At 45.9% G+C, this 26446-nt stretch overlaps 1 protein-coding gene across 1 annotated transcript in view; it reads right to left on the bottom strand.

Annotated features, from left to right (window-relative positions):
* The window catches only part of CDC45 (cell division cycle 45), a 66367-nt gene that overhangs the window by 15132 nt on the left and 24789 nt on the right, over positions 1-26446 (bottom strand). Inside the window, exons 10-17 of the mRNA XM_068118750.2 lie at positions 25555-25677; positions 25278-25409; positions 6000-6098; positions 5710-5856; positions 5434-5572; positions 1348-1431; positions 1074-1240; positions 921-997 (exon numbers count right to left, since the gene is read on the bottom strand). Of these exons, the coding sequence (XP_067974851.1) occupies positions 921-997; positions 1074-1240; positions 1348-1431; positions 5434-5572; positions 5710-5856; positions 6000-6098; positions 25278-25409; positions 25555-25677 (968 nt within the window). The remainder of the gene's footprint in view (positions 1-920; positions 998-1073; positions 1241-1347; positions 1432-5433; positions 5573-5709; positions 5857-5999; positions 6099-25277; positions 25410-25554; positions 25678-26446) is intronic.

The following is a 26446-nucleotide window of genomic DNA, read 5'->3' as shown; positions in this document are numbered from 1 at the left end:
TGTATGCATGTATGTATGCATGTATGTCCCCTCAAACGTATACCACTCAGAGCTGAGGATCTGGTCACATGACAGGGTGATATGATTACGTCTGATGTCATTATGGCGTACAACGGCTGACTCCACACTCTGCCATTTTGATTCCTATGCCGTTCAGGCCGAACCTGTCATGCATCACAAACGCCATGCTCTTCCTTTATGTTTTTCATTCAGTGTGAAACACAAACAAATCCAATGTTAAAATGATCATCAAATATCAAAAGCATAGGTGTTACGGATCTTCCAACGACAGTACGTATAAGCCTTGGGCTTCAGGTCTTCATGCCTCACCTTCAGGCCGCTTCAGACAAATTAGCCCAGGTTTCTCAATACAACAGTTGTTTTCGTAATAATAATAATAATATAGTAAATATAATTGTAACTGCAATCCCTTTGTCATTATTGCAAAGTTTCTAGTTTTAAGCGGTGTATGGTTCATGAATCAATGATAAGCGGTGTGCGGTACTAATAACCGCGGAAGTAAGGAATTCGGTTTTTTGATAGTAATATCATTTTTGTAATAATGATAACGTAACGTTAATATTATAGTAAATCTAATGGTAACACCAATCCCTCCGTAGTGACTGCAAAGTTACTGGAGGTTAAAATATATCATCTTCTATATATTAAAGTAGCGGCAGTTTTGTGTCCGTCCATCACGCTACGTCATTACGTCCATGATGTCATTAAGGCCGACTCCACCGACCGACATTTTAATTTATATGCTGTACAGGCCGAACATCTCGTCAAAACGGTCAAACCTGTCATGCGTTTTTACACACGGCCAGCTGTACGTTGCAGAAAATAGAGTACTACAGCTACGCCGCTGTTAGACTTTCCGTCTTGTTATTATAGAATATAGATGAACAGAGAAACCTTACCTGCAGAATTAAAGTTATCGCAGATGATGTGAGACGCTGTCGTCTCCGCTGCCTTTTCAAACGCACGTCCGAAGAAACTGCAGCACAAGGAAGCGGTGATCAGTTTCTGGGGATTTCTCTCAAGTGCCGTCCTTTACAGCACAAACAACTCACTTTCTTCGATCTCCATAGCTTCCGACTGGGGGAGTCCCCGCTAGTAGGACGGTCGAGATTCCCTCGGCGCGAAACCCATTTCCTGTAAAACCGTCAGTCTCGGTTGTCTTGACCTCGAGAGGCACCGACACAAGCAGAGGAAGTTGGCGAGAGCGACGGCTTTTAGTCTGTGGGGTTTAGGGGTAATCAAACGGATGAAGTTGCAGCAACAATGTTACAAGAGGAAATAATTTCATACAATCCAAAATGAGGGGTTATGGAAATGGGCACTGACCGAATGCACGTGGGAGTGCAAGAGATGAAGTGAGAGCATGCACAGACGATCCGGGTGGCAAAAAGCTTCCACATCCGGCATTCCCTGATGCAGCGAATATGGATGACAAGATTATTCCCTCAAAAGAAAAAGCAGAAAAACTTTAAGTATAAAGAAAAGAAAAGCAAAAGAAAATCATGTTAGTCTGTGAGAGTTGAATGACAATAAATGTTTTTTAAAATTATACTCTTCCACTTCTCTTTAACGTTTAAACAACAGATGAAGGCCTTAAATCTCAAACAAGAGGTCGTGGCTGTGTCCTTTGACATTTCTCAAGCGTTTGACACTCCGTCACCTGCTCTACCTGCCAGGCTACCCACTGGTGAAAGCTTTTTTTTCCTGGTTTTCTGATTTCCTCAAATCACACCGTCAGGGTGCAGCTCTCAACAGCATCCTCTCATCTCTCCAATTAGACGCTAGAGTACCTCATAGAAGCATATCGAGCCCAGTCATGCGACTTCTCCAATGCTCTAGAATCTAGATAAAGTAAACGCTTTTCTTCTTCACGCATGACCATATTAGACTGTACAATTCCACATTCGACCGACAGGCCGACAACCGTGGCTTCCTTCCCTCATAATCTGTAGTCGACTGAAAAGTAGGCCAACAATTTCAATCTGGGAAATCACACCGTCTCTCCTGAAGATTTATCAAACAAACCACTTTCCTATTTCCAACAATGAACGAGTGTAAAATGTTTCGTCTCTCAATCCTAAGGCCCTTACCATAAACTATGATATCTCCTGGGCAGACAATATTGTATATCAAAGCTGGTCTCCGAAGCAAATCCAGACGAGGCATCGTGCCCTTCCTAAATGTCAAATCTGCACATAGCCTGTCGATAGTTCTGTACTCAAGTTAACGGCTGCTGGGCCCAACATTGCACCTGTCGCTCTTGGATTTTGTGGAATCCAAAGCTCTCATGAGCATCACCCACAAAGAAGCAGAAGCAGAGGGCCTTCCACTCTCTCATCGTAGACAGGTCATGGCCTGTTTTCTTCAGCATCTCCTACGGTCTTGTACCCTCTGCTCTTTCATCCCTTCATGCCTCTCCAGTTTGCACGTGCAATTCCCTCAATCCCCTTCCAAGTTGGCAGCATACCACTACCTCAGGTCATTCTTCATCCCGACCCATGATATTTTCTAATCTCACCAACTCTCCTAATCAACTTGCAAGTGACTTCATTTCCACTTCTCTCTTGGTTCATCTCTTCGCTTGTCATCATCATGTCAGTGCATCGGCTTCTACCCTCGATAACCCTGCTCTTCTATGCACCTATTTGTATATATATAAAAAAAAAAGGGACAATACAGCCATCGCACAACGCACTGTGCTTAGTCAGCACGTCAACGAAGGGAAGAGATTTGTCGAATAAAGATGACTCGCACAATCATCATCATCATAAACAGAGGTTCATATATATATACACAAAGAATTAAGTTAAGCACCCCCCCCCGTTTTTTTACAACCTCGCACATTACAAGTTTGTTGTCGTCAAAACAGTGTAATATACCCATGATATTGCTATATTTTCTGGAGAAGTGATATTATGGTCACATAAAAACATAACAATCATGCCGTTTTCAATATTTTATTCTGAATAATTTAAGGTGAAATTTTTTGGGAATTTTAGGCATATTTTCACCTCAATTTAAGTATGGAGCTATAGGTCCATCACGGACAGTGTGGATGACGTTTATGTTTTCTAACGTACAGTCATTGTTCTGAGAAGACCTCTAGCGATCTTTGCGTCAATAACGTGTGTAGGACCCACGTGATCGGATCACTGACTCAACCAATCACTTTTTTTCACTTTGATCACTCAATTTCATCAATGGATAATTGCTAATGTCATACCAATCATTATTTGATCTCACATACCTTAGAATATATGCCAATGTATACATATACACAAAGAATATATATTAGGGGGTGCTTACCTTAATTCGTTGTGTAGGGGTGCTTAACTTAATTCTTTGTGTATATATATATTCATGTTCATGAAGGGGGTCATCCTTTATTCGCAAAACCGCAAATATATATATATATATATATATATATATTTGCGGTTTTGCGAATAAAGGATGACCCCCTTCATAGGTAGACACACCACAACATGTAGCCTCACTGTAGCTTAGTTATTTCTTAGTAAATGTAAGCGTAGTCCTTTCCTGTGTTAGTTTTGCGTTGAGCAGGCCAGTGAGTAGGCCTCAATTGGGCTAGGATGCCATGTGCTCAGCCTGGAACAAGTCTGGCAAGGCCGAAGGGAGGAGCTGTAGGGGGAGTGGCAGGTGAGCAGCGAGCCATCAATCAGAGCTCGAGGGGAGTGGCTTACCACGGCAACGGGAGGAGGGGCATGGAACATTCGGGTAAGGCCGGGGCGGAGCCATAAAACCCTGCCCCGGGCCCCCCGCCTGAATCGAGCCCCCCGCAGCAGAGAAGTCGGAGCCCCTGTGAGAGTCGGAGTCAGCGAGAGCCAGAGAGTCAGAGTCACCCAGCCCCTGAACGAATCGGAGTGCTTGAATTGAGTTGCTCGTTATAGCCTTGCTGTACACGAATTCCCCGTGCCCTGTGCCCTGCGGCTGTATTAATCGCGCTTGTGGAGACGAACCATCCCAGGGCCACCTACGCCGACGATCCTCCTACCTGGGCTCCCTGCATATGTGCCGTGAACACCAGAGGGCCATGCCGGGCGAACTGTCCTGGAGCGACCGACGGCAAAGCGCGTTTGGAACGCGAACTTCTCCTTCCTCCTTTTTCCCGCGTGAGTGAGTGGGCCCTTTGTCTGGGATTTTTAAAGTTAACATTGCTTAAGTGCCTGCTCTGTGTCTCTTCGCCTTGTACATTATAAACAATCGTTACGCCTAGGTCCCCCGTCGGTGAAGTGATGTGAGTTGACAAAGTGAAAGACGCAGAAAACATGCTATGATATGATATGATATTTCGCTCACAGGGTTCAGACATACATGGAGGCGGCCATCTTGGATTTTTACGTGGCGACCCAATTTTAAACAGCGTTCTTCTTTGTGCCGAGATACACCCACACACCAAATTAGAAGTTGGTACTTCGCTTATTTTTCAAGATATTCATCTCACAAGGTTCAGACATACATGGCGGCGGCCATCTTGGATTTTGACGTGGCGACCCAATTTTAAACAGCGTTCTTCTTTGTGCCGAGATACAGCCACACACCAGATTAGAAGTTGGTACTTCGCTTATTTTTGGACATATTTCGCTCAAGGTTCAGACATATATATGGTGGCGGCCATCTTGGATTTTGACGTGGCGACCCAATTTTCAATAGCGTTCTTCCTTATGCCTCGATACACCCACACACCAGATTAGAAGTTGGTACTTCGCTTATTTTTCAAGATATTCATCTCACAAGGTTCAGACATACATGGCGGTGGCCATCTTGGATTTTGACGTGGGTTGCACCCACACACCAAATTCGAATGCGGTCCTTCGCTTATGCACGCACGCCCGCATGCAAACACGCACGCCCGCACGCACGGACGGAGGGGAAAACCATAGTCCCCCTTTCGCTCCGCTGTGCGACGGGGGACAATAAACCGTGTTCTTCCTCTTATCTGATCGTTCCCATCCTTTCACTACCGGCCTCACATCGCACGAGTAAAACTGCTCGAATCGGGTTCAATAAAAGGTAACGGCACGAGTCACGTGATACGCACACCGCTCAGGCGTATTCGATTAGCGTGGCTTGTGCGAGGTCCGGTCCCCGTTTTCGTGGCAGCGTAGGTCAAAGGTACGTGTGGCATCGACCCGATACCCTTTTCCACGCTCGCTGCGGAAGTGGCGACTCGACCTCGTGGACACGAAGACCCGAGGAGAAAAGGGATTAACCCCCCTTTGTAACATCGATGGGCTTCGGGAGATCCGCAACAATATATATATATATATACACACACACATATACACATATACACAGTATGTTTATATATATTCTTTGCATGAAACCTCATCTTTTCTTCTCCCCTCACCTATTTTTTTATTTGTGTGATAATCATACACCACTTCGTCCTACCTGGCTCAAAGTGCAGAATAGGAAGGGACCGAGGCTGGTTAGTTGTGCGGTCGCAATACACGAAGCGACGACACGATGCACACATTCCAACCACAGCTTTGCTCTCTCTATACCCTCCCTCAGCTTTGCCACACCACCTCTGCATAAAAGTCACAAATAAAGAGGAAACACACCATTAGCAAATAAAATAATCTTCACCACAGTTTGTTGAAAATACCCCGAGGCGTCGGGAAAAGCGAGTAAGTTCAGGGATGACCGTGGAGAGGAGGAAATTACCGAGTGAGGGCATGCAGAGCCGAGGAGAAGCCAGCTGAAGTGTCTTCCTGGATTATCGTTGAAATGGAGAGAGCAAGATCCCCGGCAAGGAATCGATGTCTGAATCCCAATCGTGCCTCAAACGTCTGCACACGCAACTCCTTTAGCCTACGAGAGAAAAGGTTTCACTTTTCATCCCCCACTTTCTCATTGTCCACACCATGCCTATTTCAGTTTGTCCTGAGGTTCCTCAGCCTTCCCGGCCCAGCCATTTCCCCTGAAAATTCAATGCCGACCGCAGCCTTGGTTACCCAAAACGCTCCGCAGTTTTGTCGAAGAGTTGTTGAAGATTTGTTTTCAGCTCCAGGTCCATTGCAGAAAACGTCTGTCTGGCTTCTATCAAAGGTATTCTAACATGCGGGCAGGTTGGGAGAAAAATAAATTCTTTATTCACTTTGCATGTTCCTGCATCATGTTTTACTTTCAACCTAAAATAAATAAAACATACATACAACTAATGTTACTAATTCTTATTCTTCTTCCACATTTCCTTTTATATAGGGTGAGGCCAAATGGTACCAAGCTGCTGCTGCCCCACCTTTTGTACAATACTCCTCTACTGCCCTCTATCCCCAACCAACTCTCTCCGTTTCCCCACCACCCCCAACTTACTTATCCCGACTCACACAACCTTCCCATCTCAACCACGGTCTACCTCTTTTCCCCCTACCTCACTTCCTCAACCTATCCACTCTCTTTTCCTCCGACCTCGCTCCCTCAACCGATCCGCTCTCTTTTCCCTCGACCAATGCACTCTTTTCCTCCTACCTCGCTCCCTCAACCCATCCGCTCTCTTTTCCCCCTACCTCACTCCCTCAACCTATCCACTCTCTTTTCCCCCTACCTCACTCCCTCAACCCATCCGCTCTCTTTTCACCCTACATCACTCCCTCAACCTATCCGCTCTCTGTTCCTCCTACCTTGCTCCCTCAACCCATCCGCTCTCTTTTCACCCGACCTCGCTCCCTCAACCTATCCGCTCTCTTTTCACCCGACCTCGCTCCCTCAACCTATCCGCTCTCTGTTCCTCCTACCTTGCTCCCTCAACCCCTCCGCTCTCTTTTCCCCCTATTTTGCACCCTCAACCTATCCGCTCTTTGCCATTCTCTCTTCCCCCATCCGCACCAAATGTCCAACCCATTTCAGCCCAGATTTCACAAGTCTCCCCGTCAAGCTTATCTGCACACCAATCTCCTCCATCAGTTCATCCGTTCTCCTTCTATCCACCCTCTTCACTCCCACAATCCTGCTGATGGTTGTTCGTGCAAACCTGCAGCCTCTTGTTGTCTCTTTGCCAGTGCCACCATCTCCAGACCGTAAAGGTAGGCCGGTGTTACATAAGACACCAAAACCTTCCGACATAATGTAACTAACGTACAGTAATTTATCTTTTAAATACATTGAAAAGACACCAGATAATCAAAATTAACTCGATACATTTGGGCATTTGAAATTCTATATACAAGATATTCTCTCAACAAGACAGGATCTTTCAAAATCTGATATAGACGGACACGAAGTAACCAACTTAGCACCTCCCAATAGAAAATCTTAATATAATGAAGAATATGAATGAATGATCGTTTTAAGGCCATTTTCCCTGCTAGAGCGGGGGTTAGCCTTGCGGGCCCCATGACAATCATGGTTCCCTGTTTGAGGCAATGTTTTTATGGCCGGATGCCCTTCCTGACGCCAACCCTTGGTCACGCTCTTACGATGCGCAGGGATACAGTGTACCTATTCTGAATCTGGGTACAGACCGTGATCGTCCCAGCAAGCTGGCACTCAATTTGCCGACCTCGGAAGGATGACAGGCTGAGTCAACCCCACTGGCGTTAATTCAGCGATCGACCGGGATTCGAACCGAGGATCCCAAGCCGGAACCCCAACCGCTAAGCCAACACCAGGCTTAATATAATGAAGGAAATGCATATATGGCTAAATACATACATATATATGGTTTGAGAAAGCCACTGAGTTTTTATTTTTATATACAGAATTGAGGCTCGTGAAAGAGCTAACATTTATCACACAAACAAATCAAACAGACAAACAAAGTATATAAAAAGGGGAGCGGTAGACAAGATGGGGAGAGAAGGGGAAGCACACAAACACAACATTTGAGAGCAGGGACATCGGGAGATGTGTGGGAGGGAGAGGGCTTGGGCGGAGGAGGTGTGGGAAGCGGGGGGGGGGGGGGGGGGGGAGAAGTATAAAACACAAGGACACCAAGGACTTCCAGGAAAGAAGTTGGCATTTCAAAAAAGTGGATTTAGGGTGAAATTAGCAGGGGTAGAAAAGATCAAGGTTTTGGATGGGGGAAGATAAGAGATGGTGGTGAACAGCTGTTTTAAAGACCTGGAGGGAGGAGTGGGATTGGAGAGAGTGAGGGAGTTTATTCCAGAGGTGGGAGAAAAGAGGAATGAAGGAGTGAAGGTGAGCAGAGGGTCTTGATTTTGGCAGTTTAACCATAAGAGGGTTGCAGGCGACCTGTAGGAATATTTGGGGGACAGAGCCCAGAGAGAGCTGGGGGAGCAAGGCCGGAGAGGAGTCGGTAGAAGACGGAAAGACCACCAACCTGCCTGCGGTGAGTAAGTGAAAGGCCCTTGGAGATGAGCTAGGTGTGAGGCAGGAGCACCAGCCCAGAGGGGAGAGCAGTATTCCATTGAGCAGCAGATGAAAGCCATGTATGTGGTGAGGAGCTCAGGTGTGCCAAGGAAAGACTTCGCATGATGGAGGATGCCCAGTCGGCGACTGGCTTTGGAGGCCAGATTTGAAATGTGGTTTTCCCAGGAAAGATCATGGCAGATAGTGAGACCCAAAAGCTTGAGTGACAGAACTTCTTGGAGAGGATTATTCAGAAAGGAGATGGGACGGTTGTCCAGTCGGTCCTTTCGGAGAGACATTGTAAGAGTGTGAGATTTGTCAGGATTGAAAGACATGTTCCACTTGTTTGACCAGTCTGATTTTGTCCAGGTCTGCAGAGAGTGAGGAGGCTGCAGACTGCCGATCTGAGGGATGAGGAATGGAGTGGCAGAGAGTGGAGTCATCAGCAAAGAGATAGAGGATTTTCAAGAGAGTCAGAGAGATCATTGATGAAGACCAGAAAAAGCACAGGGCCCAGAACATTGCCTTGGGGAACTCCAGCCTGAACAGGAAGAGGAGATGAGAGAAACCCATTCAGGGCCACATGTTGACTACGACTATAGAGGAAGTCCGCTAGCCATGCGTGGAGATTTCCATGGATACCAAAGGAGGAGAGTTTGGTGAGCAGAGCGGGGTGCCAGACCGTATCGAAGGCACGTGATATGTCAAGTGAGACAGCTCTAATTTCCTGTTTGGCATTGAGGACCTCCATCCATCGTTGAGACAGTAGAAGCAGCATGTCCAGATTAGAGTGACCTGGTCTGAAGCCAAATTGATGATCAGAGATCAAGCCATTGGAGAAGAGGAAAGATTTCATATCGGAAGCAATGATGGATTCCATGACTTTGCTGATAATTGGGAGAAGGCTGATTGGTCTGTAGTTGCTAGGATCTGTTTTTGCACCTTTTTTGTGTAAAGCGGTGATGTTGGCTGATTTCCAAACAGATGGCAGATGACCTTGAGCAAAAGAGAGGGTGAAGAGAACAGAGAGAGGGAGTGAAAGAGCGGAAGAACAGGATTTTAGGACCCGTGGGCTGATGCCGTCAGGTCCAGTTGCAGAATCAGTCGAGGGTGGACAGAAACTTTCCCACCTTGTCAGGAGGAAAGGACACAGAGTTCAGGAGCAGCTGGGTACGACTGGGTACAGAGAGGGATGGGTTTGGGACACAGGATTTAGAGGCAAACAGAGTTGAGGCATTCAGCTTTTTCATGTGCGGAATCAGCTGTGTAGCCGTTTGAGGTAAGGGTAATGAGGGGATGGATGGGGAACAAACACCAGAAACAGATTTGACCAGACACCACCAGGATTTGGAAGAGGGAGACAGATAGAGTTCGGTCTTGAGAACGGAGAGATATTGTTTCCTGGCTCTCCTGAAGGTGGACACACACTTGTTTCGGGCTTTGTGAAAGTAAAATGAGATTTCCTTCCGTTGGATTTGCTTTGCAGGAGACGAAGGCAAGTTGTTTCTGGGCAACAGCCTCACCACAAGATTCCGTGTACCATGGACGGGAGGAAGGGTATGACAACTGAAGACGAGATGGGATAAATCTGTGCATGAGAGAGCAATTTACTTTGGAAGAATTCCCAGGATGAGTTGATGTCAGAGGCGGTGGAGATGGTAGACCAGTCCAGATAATTGGTGGCTGCTTGAAGACCGTGCCAGGTGGCCTGAGTGAAATGCCAGACTCGTCGACGCTGAGGAGGCTCTCTGAAAATGTTCAGAGAGATGTCCACTTTAACAAGCACATGATCAGATGAGCCGATTGGAGCAGAAGAAGAGCAGCAGACATTTTCAGGGAAGTTCGTCATAACCAAGTTCAGAAGAGAAGATGCTCCGTTGACTGAGATCCGGGTCGGGAAATTGACAGATTGTGTCAGTCCCAGTGAGTCGCAGAAGTCCTTTGCTGATGAGCCATGGCTGGTGAGAGAGGTACCCACCACACCCAGCCAACTGGCATGGTGACAATTGAAATCACCACATATGAGGAAGAGAGAGTTGGGATGAGTAGCTATAAGTTGGTCCATATTATCAGACAGCGAGATGTAGATGGAGTCAACACTGTTTGATGGACGGTACAACACACATATGAACAAAAGGTGGGAGCGAAGGGGAAGCCGTAGCCAGAGGTATTCCTGGGGGTGAGGTGAAGAGAGGGCAGTGCAGGGCGAGTGAGGAAGACAGTTTTTGATAAAGATAGCAACCCCACCTCCAGGACGAGGCTCAGGTCTATCATACCTGCATTTTATATCTACGGGGGCATATCATATCTATCATACCTGGAGGGAGTAACCCGGGAGAGATACTAAGGAATCAGAGACATCATGAAGGAGGAAAGTTTCTGTTAAGCAGATCACGTCTGGTTTGTCAGAAGCAACCTGTATGGAGAGATCAGTCAAGTTTGAGCGAAGGCCCCGGATGTTTGAGGTCCATACCGTTAATGAAGAGGAAGGGGGAGCATCGGATACAGAACAGGGGGGGGGGGGGTCGGGTAAGATGTGGAAGAGGAGGAAGAGGTCAGGGGAGAGCTGTTGAAGGTGCGTCAGAGATTTCAGAATAGCTCGGAGAAAGGGAAGGATGGGGCAGACAAAAGGTTTGATGGTGATTGGGTGAGGCACAGTGAGGTGTTATTTGAGGAGGGGGAAGAGCGACGCAGAAGGTTGGGGGAGATGGAGGTGAGAGTTGGAAGGGGGAAGAAGTGGGGAGGACGCTTTGAGGATGAGGGGTGAGAGGGCGGAAATGGAGAAGAAATGAGGGTGGGGAGATTTGAAAGGGAGGGGCAAGGGGGGAGTTTAGGAGGGAAGGGACAAGGGGGGGGGGGATTTGAAAGGGATGGGAGATGGGGGAGATTTGGAGGAGAGGGGGGAGTCTAGGAGGGGAGGGGCGAGGGGGAGTCTAGGAGAGGAGGGGTGTGGGGGGGAGTTTAGGAGGGAAGGGGCAAGGGGGGAGATTTGAAAGGGATGGGTGGTGGGGAAGATTTGGAGGGGAGGGGCAAGGGGGAAGATTTGAAAGAGATGGGTGATGGGGAAGATTTGGAGGGGAGGGGCAAGGTGGGAGATGTGGAGGGGAGGGGTGATGGGGAAGTTTTGGAGGGGAGGGGTGATGGGGAAGATTTGGAGGGGAGGGGCAAGGGGGGAGATTTGGAGGGGAGGGGTGAGATTGGATTTTAGAAAGTATACGATTAATGGGAAACGAACATTTATTGCAAAATGAGTTTCTTGTGACCTTCGAGTCAAAAATACTTTTTAGGACGCTGGATGGGGGGTGGAGTGCAGGTGAGTTGAGGGAATGTATGAAAGAGGCACCGTAAGAGATGGAAAAAAATTTTGGAATGAATAGATTTGGTGAGCAAGTCGAAAGCACCCCTTTAAAGAAGAAGAAGAAAAAGGTGTTATGATATACGACAGAATACAATACTTCAGGGGAAAGTTTTAACATTTTAAAATTTAACAGTGAAAACTATCTGGGGAAATGGGGGTGAAACACGTGGTCGAAGAACGAACGAACGAATAAGAACAACGAATAAGAACAGAGAAGGAAATGTATTTTTGGGTTTGTTTTTTTTTGAGTTGAGATTTTAAACAAGGAAGTATGGGGTGAAAAGATTGGGAAAAACTGAGAGAACGAAAGTAATTGGAGCACAATCGACAGACCGCTGAGAGAAAAACAAAGCCTCAAGGTTGGACACGGTACAAGGCCTCAAAAGACGCGGCACGAATTAACCCGACGATTTTCTATACAGGTATGAAAGATTAACACCAAGAATCCTCCTCAGGACACACCACAGGCACACACACTGAAAGATGAATACAGTTTCGACAAAAACACAGTTGTGAACAATTACTTAACCTCGAAAGCGTGAGAGCGTGGACAGCTTCGAAAAGACGTGACCTCGCCGACAAAGGTCTCGCGATTTCCCTCAAATTTAAAGTTAAAGTTAATTTAACTTAAAATTTAATTTAAATTAAATTTAAAATTAAAATTTTTATTCAAAATATTTAAAATAAAAAAATTTAAGTTAATGTTAAAGTTGATTAAAGAGTTAAAGTTAATGTTGGGTTTGAAGGAAAATTAATTTGGCATAATGTATAATGTCATTTTAGCTTACACATACAAATACCACGGACTGGATAACACTTTGATCCTGGCAGTCACAGACTACAGCATAGTAAGAAAAGAAAAAAAATCCCTTTGTATTCTTCCATGTATCTCCCCCATATTGTTGGGCTTCCAGTGAGGTTCCCACTGGAAGCCTATTGTTCTTGAAAGGATTATTTTTTCACACATTTTATGGAGACGATTCCGATAAAACCGTAATGGATACCAATGTGTAATACGTAATTGATATTTAACTCATTATAGATACCAATGTAACTTAGCGCATCATGAATTTAGTTTTTGCAATTTTGACTTACATTGGCTGCCATTGCCTACGATGTCATCAACTTTAAACATTTTCTTCTCCCGAACCGCTGAACGGATCAAAGTGAGATTTTACAAATATGATCGCCGAGCCATGGGGATAAAAGTTTAAGAAAAAAGTCATTGGTTACGTGGTTTGGCGGCCATATTGAATAAAAATAAAAAAATAAAAAAAAATAAAAATTCACTTCTCCGAAACCGCTTATGCGATCAATATGAAACTTGAAACATGTTTACATTCCATGGAGGAAAATATTTGCAACCTATGACGTCATTAGTCACGTGGTTTGTCCGCCATCTTGAATTTAAGCAAAACATTTAACAACCTATTCCAGAGCACCTCTTCATGGATCGATGCAAAATGTCATACATATGATCAACTACTGGTGTTGGAAAAATATTTCTAATCTATGATGTCAGCAGTCACGTGATATGGTGGCCATCTTAGATTTAAGGAAAACCTTTCAACATGGTTTTCTCCAGAACTGCTGAACGGATCAATACAAAATTTCATATGTACGATTCACTACACATGAGGAATTTTGCTTGATAACTACGACATCATCAGTCACATGGTATGGTGGCCATCTTGGATTCAAGAAAAAAAATTGAAAATCTACATCTCCAGAACCACTTAACTGATCCAAACCAAAATTTACAGATATGATCGACTACCCATGAGGAAGGTTTATTGAAAATGATGATGTTATCAGTGATGTGGTGTGGTGGCCATTTTATCTGTTTTTTTTTCTTGTTCCTGTTTCATTTAAAAAAAATTAATCACTCAGCTTCACCATAAAATAATATACGGGCCACCAAAAATGCTGATGGTCCACCCAAAAAAAAAAAAAAAAAAAAATTTAGGTTACACAGCAGATCACCATTGAAGTGTGGCCCCTGACCAGTATGGTATCACACATGAGGGGGCCTACATTAGTCAGGGATAATAATACCCATGCAGACGGGTCTGGAGAACGAGTTGTATAATGTGTTCTGAGAGTGAATCTGTGTAATCTCCGAGCTGTCCTATGTTCAGTAATGTAAACACAATCACGGGATCACATTGTTCTCCAATTTTGGTCTTGCGCATTTACCTGGTCAAGTTTCTTTCTTCAAATATGGAATGAAATGGAATGAAACGAAACTAATAACAATGGAATGAAACTTTTCTGAAAGTCAACTTACAGGGAAATATTAAATATATAAGTATACAAGCGTTACGCCTAGGTCCCCCGTCGGGGAAGTGATGCGAGTTGACAAAGTGAAAGACGCAGAAAACATGCTATGATATGATATTTCGCTCACAAGGTTCAGACATACATGGTGGTGGCCATCTTGGATTTTGACGTGGTGACCAAATTTTCAATAGGGTTCTTCCTTATGCCTAGATACACCCACACACCAGATTAGAAGTTGGTACTTCGCTTATTTTTCAAGATATTTCGCTCACAAGGTTCAGACATATATATTGTGGCGGCCATCTTGTATTTTGATGTGGCGACCCAATTTTCAATATTGTTCTTCCTTGTGCCGAGATACACCCACACACCAGATTAGAAGTTGGTACTTCGCTTATTTTTCAAGATATTCCGCTCACAAGGTTCAGACATACATGGCATCAGACATACATGACGGCGGCAATCTTGGATTTTGACGTGGGTTGCACCCACACACCAAATTCGAATGCGGTCCTTCGCTTCCGCACGCACGTACGTACACACGGACGGGAAAACCATAGTCCCCCTTTCGCTCCGCGATGCGACGGGGACAATAAATGAATACACATGACAGCCCCGTAAGAGTAAAGTACACCCCATTTAAAACGACTGGAACGAATGAAAAAAATAAATGACTGCACAATTAAGGATTTGGAGAACTTCTTGATCAACTCTCCAAAAAAGTTGACATCTTGTCAGCACTGCAAAAACTCTCAACGGTGCAGGCCTGTGCAAGGCTGAAGGTTCATAGATGGGCACGTTCCAGCCAAACCTTCCTGCTTCTTAACACCGATGGGAAGGTCATATCTGGGGTTTATCAATGTTTTATAAATACGTGTCTATTTATATATATATATATATATATATATATAAATATGTGTATCTATATATATATATATAAATATGTGTATCTATCTATATATATATAAATATGTGTATCTATCTATATATATATAAATATGTGTATCTATCTATATATATATAAATATGTGTATCTATCTATATATATAAATATGTGTATCTATCTATATATATATTGTTATAGATCGCGGTTAGATGTTATAGACCGAGCGGTGGTGTAAGACCGCGACCTAACAAAACTCACCCGATTCCACCCGAACTTTGGCCGTATCGCACCGTAGCTGCCCAATGGGGAAAAGACAAAGGCGACGAATGCAAAGAGGAAAAAGAAGGCAAAGAAAGGTTTGGAAATACGACTGAATTTATTGGCTATTTACACACAAGCAAAAAGAAAGCAATCAAGGTTTATTTACAACACATAAGACGCAGGTGACACAGGGAAAATACTAGCTTATACAGACTTAATTAACCCAGGACAGAACAAACAAAAGACGGACTCACGCGGGGAATTGCAGGAGGTGGATGGCTGGAGGTGAACGCTTGGTGGAGCCAACGCGGAGCTTGGTGGAGCTGAACGCTTGGTGGAGCCAACGCGGAGCTTGGTGGAGCTGAACGCTTGGTGGAGCCAACGCGGAGCTTGGTGGAGCTGAACGCTTGGTGGAGCCAACGCGGAGCTTGGTGGAGCCAACGCGGAGCTTGGGGGATTGGTGTGACGGGTTCTCTCTCCTTCCTTAGTCCCACCCAGTCCAACAACTTCCTCTCGTGCTTCAGGACTCTTTCTCTTTCTTTCTTGGTCCCTCACTCTTTACCACCGACTCCTCACCGCAACCAACGCAACCACTTGACCACCACCTCTACTGACTGACTCTTCACCACTCTGCACTTGACGACCGACTCCCAACCAACTCAGACCAACTCAAAGTCCAACTCCAGGCCTTTCTGTCTTCTGCTCTCCTCTGTAAAAACGCATCTCTCCTGGCCACACCCCTGCCTTGGGTTATATAGGCCCCCGCCCCTCAACCTTTGCGAACCTCCCCGGCCGCTCTTCCTCCGCCCTCTGTAGCCAAACCCCTGGCTCATGGTTGGTCGAGCGGGGCTGGTTCACTCCTCCCCTCTCTGACGAGGTGGGGAAACGCCTTCCTTCCCCCAACCCTGCCTCGTGGTCAATGGCGGCAATTGGATCGGAGGTAATATGGGCAATCGAGGGCTCAGCGGTGACGAGAGGGGATGTAATATGGGATGGAGATTTTGGGGATGGGAAGGAAAGGGGATCTATTCTCTTTCACTGGTGCAATGGAGTATTTCAATTAATGGAAGACACAGCCTTACGCTAATACACATAATAAGGATATAACTGTCAAAAGAAAGGATATATCGTGTCCTGCATGTATGTTTTATGGACTAACTACGGAAACGCCCTTTGACCTTTATACAACCACAAACGGAGGGAGGAGGGGTGATATTTTACAACAACCTTTTACAACAACATTTTACCACAACAACAAAATAAAAAAACATTCTCATATCCACAACACTGCACCCTCCTCCCCTTAGGCACGTCCCGGGCCTATTACTTTTACCTTAGTGTGGCATGTAGGTGTAGTTCCCTCTACTTTTAGCCTGACCCTGAGTGCGACAGTTTTAAAACATAAATAAATGTGTCCCGCTGCTCCATTGCACCCTGCCTAACAGACTTACGCCCACAGTTAACCGAATTGCGGAATGGTCTTCAAACTACACACTGACGGTGGGAAGCATTATTTACAATTGACGCTATTTTTATTTACAAAACTAACCCAGGACCTGTAATTGTTCTTTCTGGGGGGAGGACAGTCTGCTCTGCATCAATGCACCATGAAAGCACCTATAACGCACCAACACACCCTCAAGCACCAATCAGTGCAGTCACCACTGTTCATCAATAAAATAAATCCAACAAACCCAAACCCTGCAGGTGATCTCTTGCTCTTCGGCTCCCTCTGCTGGTTATTATTTGTTCTTCCAGATGTTGTCATTCTTTTGCTTTGCTTACTGGCGGCCTATTTTCAATAAAGTGTGCCCAATGTGTCCTTTTTTTATTTGATTTTATTTATGGCCCACAGGGCCGACTAGTGTGGTTCACCTGTGGGGCATCGGTGCCCTGTGGCCAAGGTCCGCCAGCAAGATTTCGGGCCCTCATGGCCGGTTCCAGCAGAGGGGCCTTGCCCCAACCCATGGGGTCCATAAGTGGTGCTCGGCCACTGACATGTGGTCCATAACGTGGTGCATCGATGCAGACAGCTGGTTCTGGGAATTTCGGGCGCACAATGGCCGACCCACGCACGCTCCCCTCGGCGCCCAACGGCGCTCAGGTCCTCATGTGGGAGACAAAAAGGGGGGACAAGACAGATGAGCGAGGGGTAAGGTCTCAAGGGTACACGTCAAAAAGGCAATGCAAGGCAAAATGCGTACGGAGGGCGAAGTGAGAAAGCTCGTCCCTACCGTACGTCACCCCCCTGTCACCTAGCCTACCCTTGCCCTTACGCCATATGTACAAAATCTACACATTACCAATTCGTCACTACTGTCACGTCTTCCCCATATTTCCCCTATACCAAATTCGTCACCACAATCCCTCTACTTCAAAAATTTGCCATCATCAATTCATCATCAATCCTCATAAGGAGGAAGAGATGGAATTACGCACAATGTCACACCCACGTCATGATGCGTCTCACATTCCAAACATTTGCACAGTAAAAATAATTAAACATGGCATGGTGTGGAGTACCTGTCACCTCAGGTGAGTGGATGCAGATGGTGCGAGGAGATCCTTCATCCTAACTATCCTCTAAATGATTTTAACACACTTTACACTACCCGGGTTCTTTCTCCGGCCAAACCATTGGCCCTCTTACACTATGGGTTCTAAAAACCAATTCCCATTGGCCAAACTGTGGTGCTTCTCAATTTGGGGTCTCACTCCCCCGATTCATCTCCCGGTGCTCTAGCACAATTTCTGGGCTGCGACGTGTACCTCTCCCAGTGGGTCTACCCACCTGCACACCTCCACCACTGCAGTTGCCACCCGAGCTTACCTAGCTCCTCACCCTAACCTATCTAACTGGGGCAGGCCCCTCCTGGCTCTGTCACCCCACTCGGTGCCCTCTGGCACTGGGCTACCCGGGTCCGTCCTCCGGATCCTCGGGCCCCATCCACAACAACTACTACCGGCTCCCAGAGCCCACCTGCGGCCTCACCTGGCCGACATCCTCACAGTGGTGGAGCGCCCAACCAACTACACACACTAACAGGCTACACGCCCAGCCATTTCCACAACACCAACGCACCCATCCACATACCATTCTGTCACCCGCACCACAGATGCCAATATCCAACTACAATTTACCTGTACCCTCTACCTAACACTTACACTACCCGCCCCGGGTATCCGTGATGGGGGTCCACTCTTCCCCCATTCACACCTTTGCACCATCCACTCCACTCCACAATTTCCACCATTCTCACTCCACTACCATCCATTCCACTACTCCATACCATTTATTCCATACAACCACATACACCTGTTGTTGCACACCTGTGCAATCCTACCTGGTGCCACCTGCACCCTCCTCCTCTTCCTGGACCAGTTGGTCAACACAACACACAATCACCACTACTCCCTCATACACTGCTCCACACACCTGTTCAGTTGCACACCTGTGCAATCACACCTGTCCAATTCTCACCTGTTCAATCCTCACACACACGGCATCATCTCAGCTAACTACTCCCTTCTGAAACTTGCGCTTCCCAGTCGTCCCTTTAAACTATTGCGCTCCCACGTCATTATCATCCACACTAATCTACCTGCGTCCCCACTACAGGTATCAGTCACTAACTAACCTTAACGTTACCTAATGTCAATCTCTTCTAGATCCCTACAATATAACCTAACCCACCCGGGCTAGTTTTCACTGCCATACACCCCATAAACTATAGCTCCTTTGCCCCACGTCTGTGAGGGATGGTGGATTTGCCATCCCACCACATCGGGGGTCTCTCACTATCAATTTTGTACACCTAAATTCCAACCAATCAAAAATTTGCCAATCACTACTCATCATCTGCCAATCATTACTGCCAATCCTTTGCCAATCATCAAATTTTGTTTTTCTCTAATTTTGGGCCCAAAACACTATTACTATCACGATCACCATCATCACAGTCCGCTATATCCTAGCCTCGGTGCGTCATGACATCATTAAACTCGGCTTCGTAAAGCCGAGCAATGAATTCGGGTGGTTTGGTTGCCTGCAGGTTGAATCCGTCCGGCTTTCGGTTCAAGGGAGGTGGTTTGGTTGGACCGAGATTCCACGCACCATCTCGGCGCGGCACCTTGCGGTCCCGGGCCCGATGGCTCCATCTCCCCCGGTCGGAACCCCGTCCCCACGAGGGGGCACCGTTCCGCTTCCTCCCACTCGCCCTCGAACCGGACCGGTCGCCTCGCCCGACAAAGCCCGGACTCGACCGTGTGGGGCGGGGCCAAGCCCGAATCGGCAACGACGCTTCGAAGAGAAACGACGCAGCTTCGATCGACGCCGGGCCTCGCACCCAACCAAGCACCCCTCGCACCGAGTGCTCGCATCGGCTATCCGTCGCTCTAACCACTAAACCGGTTACCATCGATGCTTCACTTGCATGCTTACAAGCATACGCTACCCCTTTCACCCTCACAAAACCTGGCGTTCCAACGCCGTCCGTACATTCCACCAACGCTCTCTCTGTTACACACCACACCTCTTGCGCACACTTCGGTCCACACCTCTCCTCCGTTACGTCCTCCGTAACACTCACCATGGGCGTGCACTCCGCATTGCTCTCACTCCCTGTGTCACACCCCGTACACACCGACGTGCATTCTCGCTCGCACTCGGTTTCACTCCCACACTTTATAACACACCCACTCGCCGACGCACACTTTTTCCTCACACGCGTGCCATTTCCACTCACACGGGACCCTTCACCAACGCCCGGGTGCTTCCTCGATCCCAAGCGCGCGAAAATTCTTTTGTCGCTAAACATCCTCCTGCAAAATCTACCCGCACAATATACAGCACGACTCACCTGGGGGATCCTTTTCTCCACGCGAACCTGCAAACTTCCATTCGGGTTAAGCACAGCATCGTGATGTGAGCAGGGACTTTGTACATAATCCATTTCTCCCTGCAATTCCCGGGTTACCTCCGTCATCTCTTCAATTTTAATTCCCGCTACTGCTTTTTCTTTATTCACCTCGACGACCGCTGGCTTTAATAAAATTCCCTCTACCTCATCGGTCGCCGGCTTTTCAAAACCCCGTGTCGCGATTTCTACCCCCGTCATTGTACCCGTGCTTTCCTCCGCTTCGCTCAACCAGCGCTTTTCGACACGCGTTACCTCCCCGTGCACCCGTGGGACCTGCTCGCCCAACCTGCGGTCAATGTCTTCCTGTATTCTTTTTACCGTGGCGTTTATTTGCTCCTGAAATCCAACCGGGTTGTACCTTGCTTCGTGCCTCGCTTTTTCCGCGTCTATTCCCTGGGTAGCCATCATTGCATCAAATCCCTTACTGTCACCCCTCAGAGCGGCACTGAAATGCATCATACAAACACCCCAGTCCATTGGCACTGCGGGTCCGGCTATCGCCGTCACGTACGGGAGGCTGCCATTTTGTGCACCTGATACCCCCGCAACCACACCTTCTTTACTCTCCTCCACCCTTTCCTCCACATACATTTCCCCGAGGTCCTGGGTCGATTCTACCCCGTCTATCTCTCCCACCGGCATCCCGTCGCCTTGAACAGCCATGGCGCGATTTCAAAATTCGGATTTTTATACAACAAACAAATTTCGGCTTTATAATTTCGAGCGCGTAAACGCGCTCCGGGTCCGATCTCACTCCTCGACACCAATTGTTATAGATCGCGGTTAGATGTTATAGACCGAGCGGTGGTGTAAGACCGCGACCTAACAAAACTCACCCGATTCCACCCGAACTTTGGCCGTATCGCACCGTAGCTGCCCAATGGGGAAAAGACAAAGGCGACGAATGCAAAGAGGAAAAAGAAGGCAAAGAAAGGTTTGGAAATACGACTGAATTTATTGGCTATTTACACACAAGCAAAAAGAAAGCAATCAAGGTTTATTTACAACACATAAGACGCAGGTGACACAGGGAAAATACTAGCTTATACAGACTTAATTAACCCAGGACAGAACAAACAAAAGACGGACTCACGCGGGGAATTGCAGGAGGTGGATGGCTGGAGGTGAACGCTTGGTGGAGCCAACGCGGAGCTTGGTGGAGCTGAACGCTTGGTGGAGCCAACGCGGAGCTTGGTGGAGCTGAACGCTTGGTGGAGCCAACGCGGAGCTTGGTGGAGCTGAACGCTTGGTGGAGCCAACGCGGAGCTTGGTGGAGCCAACGCGGAGCTTGGGGGATTGGTGTGACGGGTTCTCTCTCCTTCCTTAGTCCCACCCAGTCCAACAACTTCCTCTCGTGCTTCAGGACTCTTTCTCTTTCTTTCTTGGTCCCTCACTCTTTACCACCGACTCCTCACCGCAACCAACGCAACCACTTGACCACCACCTCTACTGACTGACTCTTCACCACTCTGCACTTGACGACCGACTCCCAACCAACTCAGACCAACTCAAAGTCCAACTCCAGGCCTTTCTGTCTTCTGCTCTCCTCTGTAAAAACGCATCTCTCCTGGCCACACCCCTGCCTTGGGTTATATAGGCCCCCGCCCCTCAACCTTTGCGAACCTCCCCGGCCGCTCTTCCTCCGCCCTCTGTAGCCAAACCCCTGGCTCATGGTTGGTCGAGCGGGGCTGGTTCACTCCTCCCCTCTCTGACGAGGTGGGGAAACGCCTTCCTTCCCCCAACCCTGCCTCGTGGTCAATGGCGGCAATTGGATCGGAGGTAATATGGGCAATCGAGGGCTCAGCGGTGACGAGAGGGGATGTAATATGGGATGGAGATTTTGGGGATGGGAAGGAAAGGGGATCTATTCTCTTTCACTGGTGCAATGGAGTATTTCAATTAATGGAAGACACAGCCTTACGCTAATACACATAATAAGGATATAACTGTCAAAAGAAAGGATATATCGTGTCCTGCATGTATGTTTTATGGACTAACTACGGAAACGCCCTTTGACCTTTATACAACCACAAACGGAGGGAGGAGGGGTGATATTTTACAACAACCTTTTACAACAACATTTTACCACAACAACAAAATAAAAAAACATTCTCATATCCACAACAATATAAATATGTGTATCTATCTATATATATATCTATATCTATATATATCTATATATATATATCTATGTATATATATATATCTATATATATATATATATATATATATATATATATATATATATATATATATATCTATATATATATCTATATATATATATATATATATATATATATATATATATATATATATATATATATATATATATATATACATATATATATATATATATATATATATATATATATATATATATATATATATATATATATATATATATATATATATATATATATATATATATATACATACAGTGGAACCTTGACTTACGAGTTTAATTCGTTCTGTGACCGAGCTCGTAACTCAATTTGCTCGTTTCTCAAATTAAATTTCCCCATTAAAATGCATTGAAATGCTATTAATCCGTTCCAGCCCGCCAAAAACCACACCAATTTTTTTTTTAAATATACAGTATATATAAAAATATCTCGCGCTTTATATTTCACCTGTATGCAGCATACAAGTTGGCAGGATGGCCTGGACTGGAGGTACGCACACTTGACTCTAAACTGTCCAGCCTGGGTTTGAATCCCGACCCAGCTATAACCTGTCATGGGTGAATCACAGGCAGGGTGATTCATCAATGTGTGTACCGCTAAACTGGGCGCCCCGTTTGCGTCCCATTAGTTGTTGGATGTTAAGGATCTCACCGTGTTTTCCACAAAGAGAAGGCGAGCTATCGCCGGCACTCTGAACAAGTTGTGGCCTGGCATGCTCTTCTCCTCTGCCGTTATATACGTCCTCCTCGGCATCTTTTTCCAGAAGAGCCCTGTCTCGTCACAGTTGAAGATTTGCTGGGGGATGTATCGTTCGGCTTCTATCAGTTCGGCAAAAGTTATAATAAAATCTTCAGCTGCCTTCACATCCGCCTCACCAAGTCGACAACACGCACACCTCGCTCATGTTTTTCGACGATTGCGTGTTTTATATCCAAGCACATCATCCTCTTCTTCTTCTCAGTTATAATAAAATCTTCAGCTGCCTTCACATCCGCCTCACCAAGTCGACAACACGCACACCTCGCTCATGTTTTTCGACGATTGCGTGTTTTATATCCAAGCACATCATCCTCTCTTCCCTTGGCACTCAATTTCTTAGGACCCATGGTTAAAACTAAGAAATTTTCCAAAATAACCAAAATGCGAAAACAAAGCAGCAGCGATATACGGCAGAGATACTTGCACGGCAAGATAACCACGTGACCGGAACCCACCTGGTGGCGGGTGGCGTAAACTCAAAATAACCAAAATGCGAAAACAAAGCAGCAGCGATATACGGCAGAGATACTTGCACGGCAAGATAACCACGTGACCGGAACCCACTTGGTGGCGGGTGGCGTAAGCTCGTAACTCAGATCTCGGCTCGCATCTCAAAGCAATAAACCGCCCGAGCGACGGCTCGTATCTCGGAAAACTCGTAAGTTGGTGCACTCGTAAGTCAAGGTTCCACTGTATATATATATACATATATATATATATATATATATATATATATATATATATATATATATATATATATTGTTGCGGTTTTGTGAATAAAGGATGACCCCCCTCGTAGGTAGTCGCACCACAACATGTTGCCTCGCTTTAGTTCAGTTATTTCTTAGTAAATGTAAGCGTAGTCTCCTTTCCTGTGTTAGTTTGCGTTTAGCAGGCCAGTGAGTTAGGTGTTCTTTGAGCTGAAATGCCATGTGCTCGGCCTGGAACAAGTCTGGCAAGGCCGAAGGGAGGAGCTGCAGGGGGGAGTGGCCGGTAAGCCGCGAGCAACCAATCGGAGCCCAAAGGGAGTGGCTCACAACGGCAGCGAGAGGAGAGGCTTGGAACATTCGGGTAAGGCTGGGGAGGGGCCTTTTACTTACTTTTTCCACATGCGAAATTTGCATTTATGTTTGTTTAAATTATACAATGGACTACAAAATGTAAATGTTTCATGATATTTGTAATATTATATCACCTTTATCTATCAATATTGTTGTAATGAAGATCAAATATCTGTATGTTGAAATATGTTGAAAAAGTCAAAACCTTACATGGGGTGTACTTACTTTTTCACTTGATTGTGTACACAAGTACACACACACACACGTACACACACACACACGTCAGTCAATAACTAACCTTAAAATATTTTTCAGAACTTGTTTATTGCATGTACATGTATAACAACTGTGATTTTTCAACATAATCTCGCTTTACGAAGGCCTGGATTCCTCCAGAAAAAAAATATATATTCTGGCTTAACAAAGTGATGAAGTTAAATTGAAATAATTTTTTTTTTCGTTCTTTAAGAAATGAACATTTTCTGTCTCTCACTATTAAACAAAGGCTGGTTGGTGTGTTTTTATTGGATTTGTCAATGATCACTGATCAGTGTATCCGTAAATATCCTCTTTTCAAAGTTGAATAAAAAGAACCACCTTTAGAGTTTTTGGGGTATCCAAATTTGACTTCAGATGCCAAAAATTAAAAAAAATCTAAATTACAAATAATGGGTGTAGGTAGGGTACCCTAAAATAATAATGTAGGAGGTAGGGTACACCTTGTGGTGTTGGTGGGGTACCCTAAAATAATAAAATAATGGGTAGGGTACCCTAAAAAGTTCATGTGAAGCCCTGATATACATGTATATTAATAAAGGTTTCATGTCAGTGATGGTGACATGTAGGATAAATGACTTGAATCACACTCAAAATTAACCACAAGTGGTTAAAACCCACACTCCGTTAAAGGATAACTTGAACACAACACGATTGTGAGATAACTCGCTTCTTACTGCCATTTCTATTAACCATCACATCAGTAATCAAATAATATTCGAATCGAATCAATGAGGTCATCCACAAGTTCGTTAGGGTACTTTTTTTGTTCATCGGGGGTAGGATACATCTCAAAATATCAAATACACCATTGGATAAACAAACGCTATGTAGTTTCGCCTTTAAGTAATGATCATATATTTAATTGATAAAATGTTAAACGATACCACAACGTCACCGCATACAAAAACGATTATTCAAACGAAGGCAGACAAATACCCAGTGTCTGCGAGCAGTCCTTGTAAACGTCTTTGTCCTGCAAGAGACCAAAGTTTGAGTCCAGCCCAGGTGGGGAGAGAGTGTGTTAGACTGTCCAGAAGACTCCAGTGCTGGTACAAGGACAAACTCAATCTATGGAAACAGACATTGATACAAGTGAATGTTAACCCTGAACTTTGCATATTTAATCTAGCTCCATTCAATTCATTGGAAAATACGAAAGAAAAGCCTCTCCTCACCCACCCCAATGCTTGCCCTTCCCTTTCCACAAACTCACTCGTACGTGAACGCCAGGCGGAGGGAGTCATGAGAATATGAACCACCGGAACCCTCTTCCTGCCGATGATTCAGTCGAGAGACATGCCTCTGCAGCCATGCTACGTCTGATACATACTTTCCTCTGTCAGAGAAAGAGAGGAGAAAAATGGAAACATAATGCTCTCCTCAAAATCACCAACGACCTTCTCCTCTCCTCTGACGCTGGCAACCTCAACATTCTCGTCCTCCTCGACCTCAGCGCTGCCTTTGACACCATCGATCACACTATCCTCCTCACCCGACTTGAATCCACCTTTAACGTCACCGGCACTGCCCTCTCTTGGATTAAATCATACCTCTCTGACAGATGCCAGTTCATCTCCATCAATAACTGCAAATCCCCCACTGCTCCCCTCCCCCAAGGTGTCCCCCAAGGTTCAGTTCTTGGCCCCCTCCTCTTCATCCTTTACCTGTCCCCGCTCGGTCACTTAATCCGCCGTCATGGTCTCCAATTCCACTGCTTCGCCGATGACATCCAGCTTTTCATCTCCACCAAGTCCGTCTCCACCGACACCCACTCTATCCTGACAAACTGCATCACTGAAATAAAATCCTGGCTTCAAATCAACTTCCTCAAGCTTAACTGTGATAAATCTGAAATAATCATCATTGGCCCAAAAACGCTCACAAAATCCACCCATAACTTTGCCCTCAACATCGACGGTATCCCAGTATCCACCTCCCCTCACATCCGGAATCTTGGCGTCATCTTTGACCAAACCCTTTCCTTCGACAAATACACTAAACAGATCACAAAGTCAGCCTTCTTTCACCTGAAAAACATTGCCCGTCTCCGCTCATCCCTCTCCTCCACGGCTGCAGAAACCCTCATCCACGCCTTCATCACCTCC

Source organism: Myxine glutinosa, chromosome 6 (assembly GCF_964187855.1).
Source record: "Myxine glutinosa chromosome 6, kmMyxGlut1.1, whole genome shotgun sequence".
NCBI classification, from domain to species: Eukaryota; Metazoa; Chordata; class Myxini; order Myxiniformes; family Myxinidae; genus Myxine; species Myxine glutinosa.
Note: the sequence above shows the minus strand (reverse complement) of the source record. Positions and strands in the feature narration are given on the sequence as shown.